Source organism: Neopsephotus bourkii, unplaced genomic scaffold (genome assembly GCF_033783945.1).
Source record: "Neopsephotus bourkii isolate Nb327-2 ecotype Australia unplaced genomic scaffold, CSIRO-AGI_Nbou_v1 NB_410, whole genome shotgun sequence".
NCBI classification, from domain to species: Eukaryota; Metazoa; Chordata; class Aves; order Psittaciformes; family Psittacidae; genus Neopsephotus; species Neopsephotus bourkii.
Genome location: NW_026900914.1, coordinates 209415 through 226096, shown reverse-complemented (window position 1 = coordinate 226096; position 16682 = coordinate 209415). Strand labels below are relative to the sequence as shown.

Sequence of the window (16682 nt, the reverse complement as noted above, 5' to 3'; positions counted from 1 at the left end):
TGTAGGCAGGTCACAGCTCACCATGGTCACAACTATACACCAAACAATGCTTTGGTATTTGCAATGGTGCAAGTAGTATCTCTGAGCTTCCCAAAGCCCAGCGTGCTGCTTGCAATGTCTCAGGTTTCCTGTTGGGCATTTTTCACAGTTTCCATGGACTGTTTTTCATGCCATTAGTTTGAAACCCGTATGTTATATTCCAATGAAACTCCCACATGCAGAGAAGGCCCACTTATGTGCACTGAAGAGGCACTAATGTCAGCTTGTTAATATAGTAGATCAAAATTACCAGGAAGCCTGAATGATCAGCATTACACAGTATGGAAAACTGTTTTGTTGGCTTTCCCGTTCCTCTGTCACTGTAGCATTTTCTTTCTCTCCAGTGTAGCTATAACAAGTACACAGGACTTGCACTGCCCCAGAGCTTCCCCAGAAAACAGCTTTGCTGTGCTGTTTGCAAATAAGGAACTGATCAGTAGAGGTAAGAAAAAAAGATGGACTGGTTTTCTTTTACACTGAGCAAAGCAGAAAACAGTCTTGTAGAGAGCTCCCTTACCCTCCCATTTTACCCAACCTTTTTTTTCTGCATGCACTCTATTTCATGTGCATACACACGCAATACAACAAATCCATTCTAGCAGAAGACGGCACTTAGTCAATCATAGTGGAAAAAAAGAAGGTACATAAGGAGGAGGAGGAGCTGGCTTAAAAAGCCTGGACCTCTGTTAAGGGCTACAGTAGGAACAGTTTAGGCTGCCACATCATCATCATGATATGAACGTCCAATGCCCAAGGTACAGAGCACCAAAACAGATTGTTGTCTTTTAACTACTAGTCCAGGGAAGAAATACTGTATAACCACAGTGCTCATTACTGGGTGAAAAAAAAATAATCAACAATTACTGGTTATGTCACATTTACATGTGTTTTGTTTTTTTCCTGCGGCAACTAGTTTGACAGGATTTCCTAGAACTTATTTTAAACAAGGCAAATTATTTCACCATGCCCACTTCCTTGTCTGCACTATAAAGGTCAATTGTCCTCAGGGGAGAGGATGGCTTGCAGCTAACAGAAAGACGGTCTTCTCAGCTTGCATATGTTTGTCAGAGACAACACGAAGCTTGGTCACCTCCAAGTGCATCTTTGAGCTGGCATAGAGGAGGAGGCCATTTAGCCAGCATCCCCATCTGCCCCTCAGTACCCTTTTCCTGAAACAGTCTCGAGCAGAAAAAGTTTATATGCAGGACTGGATTTTCAAAAGAAACAAAATGCTTTAAGTATTTTTCACTTGAATCTTAAGATAGGATCCTGTTATAGGGCTGAGGTCTTTTCTTATACAGCTGTGGTTACGTAACCTAATCAGCCTTGAGGACCACATCTTACTACTTAAGATTAACTGAAAACTCTTCATAAATACTTTCCTCCACTTGTTTACAAGTCACAAAACATTCAGAACAGGGATAAGATGGAATGCACACATTCAGAGAGCAAGATAAGCAAACCTTCCACAGCATCAGATAGAAGTTGCTGAATTTCTAAATTCAGTTTTCTGCTAGCTGTCTTCTTTTATGTCAGTCCTCTATAAAAAAACCAACTGACTTGTACTCATCAATTTTCCACATGAAATAATTCTTGTTCAGCTGAAGTATCATTCTCTTCAGCAGGAAGTCCAGACCCTTAACAATTTACTCAAGGAATTCAGAGAATAAGTAACACCAGTGCTTCACCTTTCCCTTGACCACTGTCAGTGTAAGTCTCCAAACCTGTAGTGGCTCTGGGAAGATGTAGCCAAAGGGAAAGCACATGTTTGGGGGAAAAAAAGCATAAATGAATGCTAAATATGCTTAAGATCTTGAGAAATTCAAACTGCTTACCCTAGCAAGTGGGTAGCAGCTGAAGGGCCATACATTTTCACGTGCAGAACACTACATGACTTGATTTTGGCAGCTCTGCTGTTTCGTGAAAACTTAGAGGTGTGGGTTAGACTAGAAATTAAAAGCTGCAGAAATCAAAATTCGCAGCTTCTCAGCATAAACCAGTTTCAGTTTATAACAGGAAAAGGAGGACACCAGCTTCTCTACACTGGAGGTAAAATTTACATAAAGTTGCTTAGATTATATTCATCCCACAGTATCTTCACACATTTCATTAATCATTAGATGACATTAGAAATGAGTTATCTAAGGAGTAATGAAAAGGTTATTACAGTAAAATGATGCATTGTGTCCTGATTGTGACATACTGTGAGGATAACAGTCAGATACAGCCAAACAGCTCTTTTATCAACAGTATCTGAAATTCAAATACATGATGACAACACGTGCTTTTACTAGGCCGTGCTACTTTTGGTCACTGAATGCTTCTCAACACACACATAAATTAACTACTGGACACATAACAGTGTTCTTAATAGAGTAACTGAACATGTGCTTTTACATGTGTCTTTGTTTCTGCTAACAGAGCAATCCCTTCTTAACACCCATACAAATTAGCCAGTGGGTAGCTGTAGTACTTCTATATCTTCTATATGGATATACTTGAATATGCATAAAGTAGGAAAGTGGATTTGGCTAAGGATTTTTTTTACAGTCTGCCACAGAAGTTTCAAATTGTTTGTCAAGGACAGGTAACTTAAGACCATGCTTAAGTATCCTCCATCTTGGTCTGAAGTCTCAAACAAGGTGAAGGCCATTTTTCTGTCTTTGTAGTGTTTGATTCAATGTAATGATCTTCTGTCAGCTCAGACTGATGTTCACCATCTGTTGGCTCCTGGTCTTTGCAGGCTGCAGGCAGCATTTGTACAGCAGACATGACATCTCTCGCGTAGGTATTTATTTCTCCTTCCACAACTGAGTCTTGTTGCCTTGGATTATAGGATCTTTCAGATAAGCCAATATAGTCATGGTCAACAACTACTGCACCTTGTAAAAAGTAATGGTTGTCTGTAAAAGAAAAGTAGCCATCAAATCAGATCCTTCAAGACATACTTAAAATGTTAGTCAGGTGGTAACTTACTTTTTAAAACAATTTCTGTAAGAAGACAAGAATGTTTGAGTGTTAGCAGTGTATTTTTTAATTTCACTGAGCATTAAATGTTTGGCTGCATCCCATTACATCCACAAAAATATGCTTGCAATGTTTTTAGAGTTTTTGGAGTTTTTCTTTGCTAGGTTAGTGACTAGCTTGACATCTGTCATAATCACCTATCAAACTAATACCTTAAATAAATGGACATGCAGATTCTTTCATTTTGTGCACCCACAGAGAGAAACATGGCTACTCCAAGATCTTGCTGGGAAATCTTAATGCAGCACAAAAAGCTTTTCTGAGCAGTAAAAACAGAAAAAAAAGTCTTACAGAATTGAAAGGTAATAATGGCAACTGCTACTGTAACAGTACTATTGAGCTTTCCTTTTATCCAATATGGTTACAGTGTCTGACTTTTCCAAATGAGTTCAAATAAAATGAAAACCATCTAACCAGACAAATTAGAAGTGCAACTGTCGATATGGCATTAATACTTCAGTTTTGGAAGATGAGGTTAGGGCCTATCTTGCTTACATAGAATCATAGAATAGTTAGGGTTGGAAGGGACCTGAAGATCATCTAGTTCCAACTCCCCTGACTTGTGTGGGAGTGCCTCTCACCAGACCATGTTGGCTAAGGCTCTGCCCAGCCTTGCCTTGAACACTGCCAGGGGTGGAACATTCACAACTTCCCTGGGCAACCCATTCCAGGCCCTCACCACCCTCACAGTGGAGAACTTCTTCCTTACCCCTTGTCCTATCACTACGGTCCCTAATGAAGAGTCCCTCCCCAGCATCCCTATAGGCCCCCTTCAGATACTGGAAGGCTGCTATGAGGTCTCCACGCAGCCTTCTCTTCTCCAGGGTGAGCAGCCCCAACTTTCTCAGCCGATCTTCATATGGGAGGTGCTCCAGTCCCCTGATCATCCTCGTGGCCCTCCTCTGGACTTGTTCCAACAGATCCATGTCCTTTTTATGTTGAGGACAGCAGAACTGCACACAATACTCCAGGTGAGGTCTCACAAGAGCAGAGCAGAGGGGCAGGATCACCTCCTTCGACCTGCTGGTCACGCTCCTTCTGATGAAGCCTAGGACATGGTTGGCTTTCCCGGCAGGATTTCCTCTTAGTGAAGCCATGCTGGCTGTCACCAAGCACCTTGTTGTTTTTCATGTGCCTTAGCATGCCTTCCAGGAGAACCTGCTCCAAGATTTTGCCAGGCACAGAGGTGAGACTGACTGGTCTGTAATTCCCCAGGTCATCCATTTTCCCCTTCTTGAAAATGGGGGTTATATTTCCCTTTTTCCAGTCATCTGGAGCTTCACCTGACTGCCATGATTTTTCAAATATGATGGACAGTGGCTTAGCAACTTCATTCACCAGCTCCTTCAGGACCCGCAGATGGATTTCATCAGGACCCATGGACTTGTGAACATTCAGGTTCTTAGGATGATCTCAAATCTGATCCTCTCCTACAGTGGGCCCAAGGTCTTCATTCTCACAGTTCCTGCATCTGCCTTCCAAGACTTGGGTGGTGTGGTCAGAGCATTTGGCAGCAAAAACGGAGGTAAAGAAGTCATTAAGAACCTCAGCCTTCTCCAAATCCAGGGTAGCCAGTTCTCCTGATACCTTCTGGAGGGGGCCCACATTATCCCTAGTTTGTCTTTTACTGGCAACATACCTATAGAAGCCCTTCCTGTTACCCTTGACATCCCTGGCCAGCCTCAATTCTATCTGGGCCGTAGCTTTCCTGACCTGTTCCCTAGCTTCCCGGACAGCATCCCTGTATTCTTCCCAGGCCGCCTGTCCTTGCTTCCACCTTTTATAAACCTCTTTTTTCCCTCAAAGTTTCCTCAGCAGTTCCTTATCCAAGGAGGTCTCCTGGCCCTCTTGCTGCACTTCCTTCTAGTTGGGATGCAACACTCCTGAGCTTGGAGCAGGTGATTCCTGAATATCAATGCACAGTCTTGGGTTCCCCTGCCCTTTACGGCTATATCCCATGGAACCTTACTAAGCAGGTTCCTGAAGAGGCCAAAGTCTGCTCTCTTGAAGTCCATGGCAGTGAGCTTGCTGCACCCTCTTCTCACTGTCCTGAGGATCTCGAACTCAACCATCTCATGATTGCTGCAGCCAAAGCTGCCCTGGAGTGCCACATTTCCAACCATCCCTTCCCTGTTGGTGAGCACGAAGTCAAGCATGGCACCTCTCCTTGTCACTTCCTCTATTGCTTGCAGAAGAAAGTTGTCTTCCACACAATTGAGGAACCTCCCTGGATTGCTTGTGCCAGTCCGTACCATCGTTCCAACAGATACCAGGGTGGTTGAAGTCCCCCATGAGGACAAGGGCCTGTGAGCGTGAGGCTTTTCCTATCTGTCTATAGAGTGCTTCATCCACAAGAATCTTCCTTATCAGGTGGCCTGTAACAGATCCCCACAGTAATGTCCCCCATTGCTGTTTTCCCTTTTAACCCTGACCCACAACTCTCTATTGACTGCTCCCCTGTCCCCAGACAGAGTCCCATACTCTCCAGCCTATCCCTAACATAAAGGGCAACTCCCCCTCCCCACCTGCTGGACCTGTCTTTTCTAAAGAGTCCGTAACCTTCCATTCCAACACTCCAGTCATAGGAGCCATCCCACCATGTTTCTGTGATGCCTATTATATCATACCCCCGTAGCCATGCACACATCTCTAATTCCTCTTGTTTGTTCCCCATGCTATGGGCGTTTGTACAGATGCATCTGAGCCAAGCTCCAAATGAAGCCGGCTCATTGGCTGGAACAGCCGGAATATCTCTGCATCTCTTCAAGCATTTATTAGAGGTGCTGGCAACTGACTGGGAGTGTTGGGATGGAATGATGTCCCCCTCCTCCAACACATCTAGTTTAAAGCTTTCTTGACCAGCCTGGCAAGCCTATCAAAGCAGCTCTTCGCCTTTCTATTACCAGCTCCACTAGCTTCCAGTAGACCTGGCCTCCCAAATTGAGTCCCATGCTCTGAATAACCAAACTCCTGATAATGGCACCACTGTTCTAACCATTTATTAACTTGCCAAATCCACCTGACCTTTTCAAGGTCCTCCTCTTTGACCTGGAGGATCAATGAAAAAACTGTCTGAGACCCAGAGCCCCTAACCACCTCTCCCAGAGCTTTGTAGTCCTTAATGCTTTCCAGGTTTCTGACGGCACCTACCCGGACCACTAGAAGTTAATAGTCCATGGGACTTACTAGACCAGGCAGCCTCTCAGAAACATCCCTGATCCAAGGCCCCAGTAGGCAACACACGTCCCTCAAGACTGGGTCCGGCTGACAGATGGTGCCTTTGTGCCTTTCAAAATAGTCACCTACTACTGTGACCCACTGCTTCTTCCTGGGGGCACCAGTAGTGATCCTCTTTACAGGTGGATTAGCAGGATGTTCATTTGGTGAGGTGTGTACTTCCTCGTCAGCCCTCTGCAGAACTGTGAAGTGGTTCTGGGTAGGGACGTCGGATTTTGGAGGAAGCCCCTTGATTTTGTCTTCTTCATCCTTTTATTGTTGGTTGTTGGGTATTTTTGGTTACAAGTTCCCAGCTTCCCGGATTAATGCCCCGTTTGCCTGCCCTGTTCGCTGCATGCCTGGTCACTCGTGCTCCCTAGAGTGATGTTTTACCTACTCAGGGATGGTGCTATCCCTCCTGGCACAGCTGTCTATGAGTCAGCTGCTCATGTCAGCAGAGCTGCCATCTCCTGGATAAGTTCTGTTGAGGACTTGAGGCTCCTTTGGTGCCTCTGGCCAAACAGGATTGAGAGTCCTAGACATTGCATTTTCCCCATGGTCCAGTGTTGAAGGTGTCTTCTCTGGAGTTACCTCAACACAAGAATCCTAGTGCGAAACTAAGTGTTCCGTTAAGTCAGAAGAACTGTTCAACACACATATCTCTATACAAGGGGCTACAAATTCCTTTGCAAGATGTAGGTCCAGACAGGGACCTTTGTGGGAGCTATTGTGGAGGTGAAACTGCACTTTTCTGGCCATGTTTCTCTACAGATATGTCTTAAATCTGCCTATTTGTACTCCTAAATCATTTGAGCACAGGACACAGAGGCGTTATCTTGATTTTAATATTTAAACCAAACTACACTCAAACAAGGAAGACAAAATGTTGCTTCAGACATGTATATTTATGTATGCATAAGGTGTCCCCTGGAACTTCTTCCTGGCTGTAAAGACACACAGGCAGCAAGCAACCCAGGTACACCCAGACTGCAAGTCTGTGTTGCCTGTACCAAGGGCTCTATCAATGCGCTGACTCAGGATTGAGAGACTGTTACAAAAGGTTATGAAAAAAAACCACTTTACTTCTGATTGCCTATTCTTACATGCAAAAGATTTTTTCCTCAAATAAAAGAAGTAGCACCCCATTTTAAGGCTTTGCTTTTCCCCTTTAAAACTCCCAAATTCACACACTTGAAGTGTAATACATGCAAGACACACTTCAGATTTTTGGAGCAAGGTAAACAAAACACTTTAGAAACACTTACAAAGTTGGGAGGCAAGGACAGAAATATCCTCGCCCTAAACATACTTTCTGCATTTTGATTTCAGAGAACATTACAAATGCTTTGTTGTCATCCAAGGTTATGCCACCAGCCTGAAGGGACAGCCACCAGACTTACACCATAGCGAACATACTGTATTCTCCTTCCACACATATGTTCAATGACTCAGCAACACATGGGTTATGATTAAATGTATCTGCCACCAGATTTACGCCATAGCAGCTGCAGATAACAAAAAAGTAGACCCCTGCTAATAAAGAGGAGTCCTTTGTTATAAAGATACTTGTATTTCTTTATGGATGAAAACAGATGACATTCACTATGCCATTCACTGCCCAGTTTCACTGTTCTTATCCACCTGAAATAATATTCCTGATTCTTGATTGCTGTTAGGCTGTTTGATAAGAAACACCTATTATTTTGGAAAAACCTGGTTTGCCTCTCTACACAATGAAAAGATATGTGAATATTAGTGTATAAAGATTTGTAAGTATTCATGACCATTCATGATTGAAGTTTTTGCTGGTATCAGACAACTGATCTTTAGTCATTTCCTGGGAAAGGAAAGAGACTCTTTGCTTACATACTGCTTTGCTACTGGTAAACATACTATGCTCTCATTCTACAAAGGCAACTACATTTAACTTTTTATACTATGACACAATTTACTAAAGTCATTGTAACAGCTGGAGATTATCTGCAGGCTTGACATGCATGTGACTTCCTCCTTATGGATGAGTAGTTTGATGAGGAACTGGAAGCCAGAGTGACTGTCCAACAATAAAAATAGTGTCCTGGAGACACAACATGAAAAGAGTATCTTGATTGTGAAATCTGTAATTGATGACTGGCATAAGTATCACCTTCTCACATGAAATTCCAGGATTAGTCTCAGCTTTGCAAGTCCCTCAGCTTTAAGGGGTGATGGAACTCAATGCAGTTTATATGCATTTTCAATAACCAAAGCTTAATTGCACATGCCAATTAGAGTGGAACTTGGTTTCCTTTACAAGGATCCTGAACCAAAAAGAAGCTTGTGTTTTCTAAAAACTGACATGACAGAAAAGTTAAAAAAACCCTAAATAAATGAAACCCAAAACCAAACACCACCAAAATGTTAAATCTCTCCATATATATGAAATATGCACACACACATACATATACCTTTTTCACTGGATGTTCTTATGTATGGCTTAAGGTGAGACATCTTGATGGGTCTTTTCAACCTGGATCCTGTGACATCTCTTAATATTGCGTGGCCATTATCTGTGATATAATCTATAATGCAAGGACCAACCCATTCTGACTGGAAACGACCATCTTTCCACCAGTTTTTTCTTTGCCTGAGGACTTCATGACCAACTTTAAGTCGCATGGTATTTAACTGCTTTGGCTTCCTTTTGACAGTGATTTTGTTTCTGATTTTCTGTTCATCTGAAGTGTTTTTCTCCACCTGCAGAAAAATATATATGAATCACATTTTCTTTTTTCCAAAACTAATAATGAATTTTCATAGAACTAGCTAATAATGCGGAAGCAGTACACTAGGTGGACTGGATGTGTGTAACTCAATATGTGGGGTTAAAGAATTCTGAAGAAATTGAATTCATCTTTATAAATCAACAGTCCATAGGTAATGGTTTTCAGTTTCTTAGATACACAGCCCACTAAGTCAGATATTAATCTCTTGGCAATAGGTCTCTTCTAAGGTTACTTCCTCCTAATAGGTATGAGAATTGTTACACTGGTGTAGGGATCACAGGGAAAACAAACAAACAAACAAACAACAAAAAACAAACAGAAAATAAACCTCCACAAAACTGAAACACCAAAAAGCACACAACCCCCCACGCTGCTTTTAAAGGTTAATTATATTTCAAGATTTTTACCTTTTATCTTCTGGCTTCTTACTAGTAAACACATTTACCTGGCAATCTGAGGTTTTCTGCTCTTCTAGAGCTTGACTGGCTGTTTTAGCTGCTTTAAACATTTTGGCAAACACACTGTATTCTCCTTCCGCACATATATTCATTGGCTCAGCAACATGTGGCTTACGATTAAACATTTGGATATATGGGGTGGTTTGACCTGGCTCCTATTTAAATGGGGAGCAGAAAGGAAGCAAACTTAGCATAGAGCTTTGCAGATATTTTGGGGGACTTCAGTCAAAAGAAGAACATCGACATACCAAATCTGTCAAATTGAAAGCATAGGCAATAGCAGACAAATGTTCATCCCAATCATTTGGATGGTTGATGCAGTATTTGTTAAGGAAAGCTTTGATTGTTTTGCATGTTCTTGCATTTACGTGATCTGTCTGAGGATAAGACAACACAATTTGTTTCATTCCAAACACTGCAAACAGTTCTTCATTTATCTTCAAAAGAAGAAGAACACAATTACTGAAGGTTTCCCTCTCCTGTATCACAGTTCAAGTAAACAAACTCAGTCTTCCATCCCTCTTATTGATGTGAGGGTGACTGAGCTAAAGACTTAGACATATTCCCACCAAACAGTCCAGGGTCAAAAGTAAGCGCAAAAGCAGTCAGTATGGGTTAGGAGACGGTAATGGATTGTTTCTAACCACATTTCTACTACTAACTCAACCTGTCATTTTCTCTGTATCGCAGTCTCATGTTCATCATTTGTGAGTGGATAAAATATGAAAAGTTCTTCTTCATTATAGGCCATTGTCAAAAATACCCCTAGCTATCTGCTTTACCAGACAATATGGGTGTTAAATGTGGTTGTTAAATACAGCATGTTGGAGTGTGGAAGCTTGTGCCTGTTCAACTGAGTGACAAAATCTGAATTACTTCTACCAGAAAATCATTTTGCTTTGTTCTTCATTCAAAGAATAAATTCCTGGGAAATACTGCATAATGTTACAATAGCAAATAATTGGTTGTCATTTTCTATATGTACTAACATTTTTCCTTTTTTTTTTTTTTTCTTAATTGAAGAAAAAATATTTACAGTCTTTTTCAAGAATAATGTGGATTTACTACAAATTTTCTACCTGGGAAAATATATGGGTTTTTTGGAAGAAAGGAGAAAAAAAGAGAGAGAGAGGGAAAAACCAGCCATGTAAATAATTACCTGATGAACAAGCTCCTTCCCTTGATCCATTGGCATTTTTTGAGGTGGCCCATATAAGAAAAACACATTTGTGACTGCCTTAGCAACTTCAGCTGCTGAAATGTCATGCAGTGGCAAGATAACAGTCCATCTTGTAAACAAGTCTGTCATAATTATGACGTACTTGTGGCTTCTGTTGGTAACACTGAAAGGTCCCATTAGGTCTATACTGACTGCTGTCCATGGATCCTTCACTTTGATAGGGTGTGTTTTGGGTGCTGTGGTGGTTGTATTCTTTGCCACTTGGCAATACTGGCAAGCATACACCTAGTGCAAAAATCAGGGAAGATGTTATCAATAAAAAGTGATGGTGAAGGTATAAGACAATTAGTAGGATCATAAATCTCCGCTATTCCTCTGCAAGTTGGGTCAGACCAGGCAATGTGAAACAAATTAATTTTAACATCTTTCTTATTTTTTACCCTTAGACTTTTCAGGCCCAGCATAAAACCCAAGCCAAGCAACAGTGAAGGCTGGGAAAAGGACATATGCAGGAATAAACAGCTGAACCGTTTCCTTCCTGAAAGCACTGTGCCGTTTCAAGGCCACAGTATAAATTTTAATATCCATTACTATGTGTAAATACTAAAGAAAGTATGATGCAGCTGGGACTGAAACAAAGTCCCAGTCATTCCCCTTTTGGTACTACTGTGTATGCTGTGACTGAAAAACACTGGCAGTATACACAGTCTTCCATGTGCAACATGGATCAGCTTTACTTACAGAACAGAGCCCCTTTGCCCAAGTCTGAATTGAAAGCAAAGACTCATTTCAGTTCATGTTACAGTTGTGAATGAACCACAAAGCATTCAGGTGATGCAGCAAGCTGACAGCAAAAGTAATTTGGCTGTAAAGGACATTTACATACAGTTTCCGCAAGGATCACATTCTGCCTGGGGTTCATGTACATGTATCTTTGGGCGAAGGAGAAGAATGAACTTTCCCAAGCAGTGATTTGTTTAACTGTGTCCTGAACAAATTTTCATATTCTTATGTGCCAGCAGCCACTCTGGCCACATATCCTGAGGATGGTACACTGCATCCCAACAAAGATGTGTAACTGTACTTGCAAGAAGAATCCTTCTCAAGGACCAGATATGCTCTGCATACTTAAAGGCAGGACGGCTCCTCACCACTGGGTAACATACAGCAATATGCAAGCCACATGGTCAGTGGTAAGAGAAAAAAGAGAAAGGAAACACTGTGCTCTGCCAAGACCATTTTACAATCTGATTGTAAGCTTACATTTCCCCATCATGAAGCAGTACAGGTGGTTGCTGTATGCAAGTCACAGGGTTACAAAAGATCCCTAACAGACTACATTTAAAAAATATTCTGTAGCTATGAGACCATACCCACTGCTTGACGTCATTTGTTACAGAGGTCCAGTAGTAATTAGATTCCACTAAAGCTAGTGTTCTTGATACGCCATGATGAGTGCCAGCAGCATTTTCATGGCACTTTTCAAGCACCTTTTTCTTCTCTTCATCTGAAATAATGACCAGGCGCATTTGGTTTCTGTCTTTTCCAACATAGTACAATTTATTTTCTGAAAGAAAAAAAGTACCAGCAAATTATATGCAAGTGCTTTGTCTTTTGTTTGGTTTACTGAACTACTGGGGATGATTAGGTACAGAATTTATTAAATCAACTTCAATTCACTTCTGTGTGAATGTAGCTATTTGTTTATAAATACTTTTAATTATTTCCTTCAAAAAGCCTTGCCTATGTTTATTAGCCTGGACACAAGGACTAAAAGGGCAAGTCAGAATGCAAACAATGCTCCCACAGGAAGTCTGACTGAAACACAACCTAGTGCCAGGGTGGGAAGGAGAGATAGGACTTGTTACCAGGTTTAGAGTCTGCCTGGCAGCAATCTGACACGACAACTCCTCCCTGCTTTCTGTATACTTGTCAGGTTTGATGGGACTGAAAAGAGCACAGCAGACTACAGAGGTTCATACACCTCTTTGCAGGGAAGAATAAAGCTGATGGCAAAGTCATCCTTGCACATCCTTGCCCAGCCACAGAGCACCCTCCAGACATTGCAGATATGGATTACCCTTTCTGTAGTCCTTTGAATTATGGATTGCAATAGCTATGTACTTCCGCAGTATCTAGAACAAGGTTTGGCTTTCAGCTAGATAAATAAATCCTGCCTGGAAATGACTAAAGCAGATTAAGCTTCTGTTTCTGTAAACATCCTGTTACGTATTAACTTGGGTTGAGCAGAGTTCTGTATTAAAATCACAGTATGCTGCAAAGCAAGATACCGCTTTCTTTCTTTTTATTGTATCAGCAAATCTCCACCTAAAAACCTATCTTCCAAGTAGTCTGAGAGAATATTTTTACCTCTGAAAACAAATTTTTTGGCTGCTCTCCTGATTCCACTTCTTTCACTTGACAACGTTGTGGGATGATACTCTCCTGTTCGCTTGTAGTAGGCAATCTGCTTCAGGTGGAGGCCACCACTCTTCCCACTACGGACCATTGAGAACCTGAACAAAATACACATTATCTGTTACATGGAGCAACTGTCAGAGGAGCACATCTTCAGTTTTTACTGGTTTCCTTGTAGTTCAGCGGTGTCTTGATAACATCCGAGGGAATGTTACAGCATCGCCTGCACTGCTCGCAGTATCTCCATGCTATGAACCTAACCAATACGGGACACTGCTTCACACACTAATTTTGTTCTATGCAAAGCTCGTTTTGTCAACTTACATTTTAAAACTTCCAAACAATGGGGACTTCCACTTGTATTTATGGGACAGGAAATGAGACCGGAGAGAAAAGTCTGAATAGCTCTCAAATGGAGGCATGCTGGAAATTAAGCATGTCCAAAAATCTACTCTAGCTGGAAAAAAAAACCCAAACCAACACATAAAACAAATGGTGGGAAGCAACCTCCCAGACAGAAACTGACAAATTTATATTGTTCATTAATTCATCTGACAGTTAAAGTCTGAAACCAGACTCTGCATGTAAGGTAACAATACATTCCCTGACACAGGCTGACCTCCCTGATCACATTAAACTGAAATGTCATTAGTAAAATGCATCATTAGTACAGGAAATGCTTGGGTCTGGCAAGGACACCATCAGAATAATCAGCAATTAATGACTGGCATAAATATTCACAGGCAGAATTATTCATGCAGGCTCTATGAGATTTCAGTATTTTGTTTTGGTTGGTTGGGTTTTTTTCCCCAAATCTGCTGTAGCAGCAACAAAGATGTACATGGAATGGCAGTTTTATTTGTCTCTAACTGATGTTGCAAGAGTAGGATCAGGCTCAGGGTCTACCATGTCACCATTTCTTAGCAAATGCTGGTTAACCACAGCATTAGGTAAATTTCTTCCCCATCCTGCCAGTGACCCAGGAGTAGACAGTGTGACAACACAGCACCTGCTAAAAGGAGTAGTCAGTTCACCTGCCACATCCTAAGTGGCATATAATTACTGGGAAGTGACAGTATCCAGTCACTCCAGAATCTATGTTATTGCATACAGTGATGCTTTTGAAAGCTAAATGTGTAAGTCAGGATGTTTATTTTTCAATTTAGAGATTATACTGGGGGTGAAAAGGAGGTAAAGAGCTCTAAAGAACGATTATGCCTGCTTTTATTTATTTCTATTTATTCAATTTTATTTTTTTATTATTTTATTTCCATTTTACTTATATTCCTCCCATGAATTAAAATATGGTATGTTATTTATAGAATATTATATTCTACATATACAGCTGGGCTAAACATTGCTGTGTGTCAATTCAAATGCATGCCAGAAACTTCACATTCAGTGACAAGACCTCTGCCCCACTGAATATACTTCATGTTGCAAATCCTAGAGCTGGCTTTCAAAACCAGCCAATTCTCCTGTCATACAACACTAGTATTTACAATAAAATTCTCATGCCTGAGAGATCTAGCACAAACTTCACCAGTACAACCCTGCCTGCAAGGAATGTTTCAGAACAAGGAAGGTGTGGAGGCAGAACATAGTAATGTTTCTAGATCCCGGCTTGCACACCAGTTCCTTGAAAATTTACATCTGATAGCACAAGCCAAAGCAGTCCACCGAGATGGTAAACTGGGTAACAGCAGAATGGAAGGTGAGGCTGCCAGGGTAAAATTTGTGGTTTTGTTGTTTCAGGGAAGTTGATTAACTAATGTTTCTGACAGTTAAATAGTGCTGGTGAGGAGCAATCAAAATATCTAATCTGCCACGGGCATGCATTCAAGCTATAATCCGGGCTCCCCCTGTTCAATGTGAGCTCACTCATCTGATCGAGTTGTTGTCTTCTCATTGTAATCCTTTAAAGATATATGATACAGTTAGCCCTACAATAATAATCTTACCCAGAGTAAAAGGTATAACAGAGTGCTGCACCCACAATGGATACAGCTAAATTCCAAACAGTTCTGTAAATAAACCTCGTCTCCCACCAAAAGAGATAATACATTTCAAACAAGCAGGACACTTAGCTCAGATATACAAACTACAGTGATGACAGATAGGGCAAGGGCTAGTTCGAGCCCTGTGCCAGGGAGCTTGAACACTACTTCGACAGTTAACCCCTATATTGCTCTACTGGCTCTTTTGCTCTCCCAAATTTCCACAAATTATTCATGCTATTTCACCCGAACATTCAATCCATTCCCAATCGGACCAATTTCCCAGGCAATTAACACTCCAAAAATCACAACCAAATTCCCCCCCCCACTTTATCCTCACAAACAAAACATTCAAAGACAAAAATTACACACAACACTACCATGGATAGGACACCAAAACTCAACAACAGGTTCAATTTCAAAGGACATACACACTTTGTCCGACTCCGGCCACTATCCGCTTGGAGAACACAGAACTGTGGATCAGGACTCCCCACTCGCTTCGTAGGTGTGCCACATTTCACTCACACAAAACACTCATTCACACAAAGGCCCGTCTCTCTATCACTCACTTCACACAGAATGTCATCTCAGCCAATAATTAGTAACACATAAATCTTAAGCCATTGGTTACCTGCCAAAGGTTTGTAAAGCTGTTAGTACAGTTACCCTTGTACCAATACCCTATCAAACCAACCCTTGGGGCAAGCACCTGCGCTCTTTACCTCGTGTAGGACGTCTACTTATGACTTACAGGTATCCCCTTTACCTGATCCATACCTGATGATTCACTAGTGATAGTCCTTGTCTGCCTCTGTATTGACTAAAAACTCCAGTGTCTCCCCTGGGGTCCTACTTTAAATTTATCAAGGGCTCTAAATGGTATTTATGCCCCTGACACCCCTAGTCTTGCATCTCCTCCTGTTTAATTTCTTTATCTTGTCCTTTTCTTTTGTACATGAACCATATTCCCTGTTAGCTAACATAAGCCTCAGCGGACTGTCTGGTGGTATTTCGGCTGGTAGCTCCTTGCTCCCTTTCTTTCCAGGACTTGGCTTACTCGCCCCTTGTCCCATACTTATACCGGGGGCGTGGGTCTTTCAGTCTTTCTTCAGTTATTCGTTCACTTCGTCTCTTCACCAGCCAGTTCCCTCGTGGGAGACTGGAACCACAGTTAGAAAGACTCCACACTCTCTTCACAGATCCAGGCTACCCGGTCCATGTTTCATTCACACACCAATCACCCCCATATTCCCGCCCAACCGAACAATACTTACAACCTGTTTTCTTGTCCGGGTCTTTGTGCACATGAATTAGAGGTGATCGTGGTTTCCCTGGGAGCCACTACCCCGCTTTTGCTTTATGTGTCCCCTTCTTTGCCCACGATATAACCTGCTATTGCCAATGAGACCAGAAGAAACTGAGTGAACTGTCAAAACTGGCAGGGCGTGCCTTTCGCTCAAATTCCCCTAGGCCCACGGAAGCAAGGCAGGCTTTCTCCTGGATGAGAAATATGAGCTCACTCCTCTAATTGAGATAACAGGGTTTTATTGAGGGACAAAGTTAATTAAGCAAAAGCAAC

At 41.8% G+C, this 16682-nt stretch overlaps 1 protein-coding gene across 5 annotated transcripts; it reads right to left on the bottom strand.

The window, feature by feature from the left end:
* Positions 1–1891: 1891 nt before the first annotated feature.
* Positions 1892–16575, bottom strand: GIN1 (gypsy retrotransposon integrase 1). 5 transcript variants are annotated; one of them, XM_061349367.1, is made up of 8 exons: positions 16378–16575; positions 13056–13201; positions 12059–12252; positions 10665–10970; positions 9754–9942; positions 9493–9660; positions 8730–9018; positions 1892–2942 (listed from the first exon to the last, which is right to left on the bottom strand). In XM_061349367.1, exons 2-8 carry the CDS (start codon positions 13192–13194, stop codon positions 2644–2646), a joined length of 1584 nt encoding a protein of 527 aa, XP_061205351.1. In that variant the 5' UTR covers positions 13195–13201; positions 16378–16575; the 3' UTR covers positions 1892–2643. The 5 variants fall into 5 exon arrangements, with proteins under 5 accessions (XP_061205351.1, XP_061205349.1, XP_061205350.1 ...); XM_061349365.1 differs by lacking the exon at positions 16378–16575 and adding an exon at positions 13428–13549; XM_061349366.1 differs by lacking the exon at positions 16378–16575 and adding an exon at positions 13428–13549 and having other exon boundaries at positions 9754–9882.
* Positions 16576–16682: the final 107 nt, after the last annotated feature.

Excerpts from the sequence above, each read along its gene's own strand:
- GIN1 (XM_061349365.1), bottom strand. The coding sequence starts at position 13,525 with ATGCCTCCATTTGAGAGCTATTCAGACTTTTCTCTCCGGTCTCATTTC. Across the intron at positions 9,943-10,664 it reads GGAAGGAGCTTGTTCATCAG|ATAAATGAAGAACTGTTTGC; the intron begins GTAATTATTTAC and ends CTTCTTTTGAAG. Across the intron at positions 9,661-9,753 it reads CTTTCAATTTGACAGATTTG|GAGCCAGGTCAAACCACCCC; the intron begins GTATGTCGATGT and ends CCATTTAAATAG.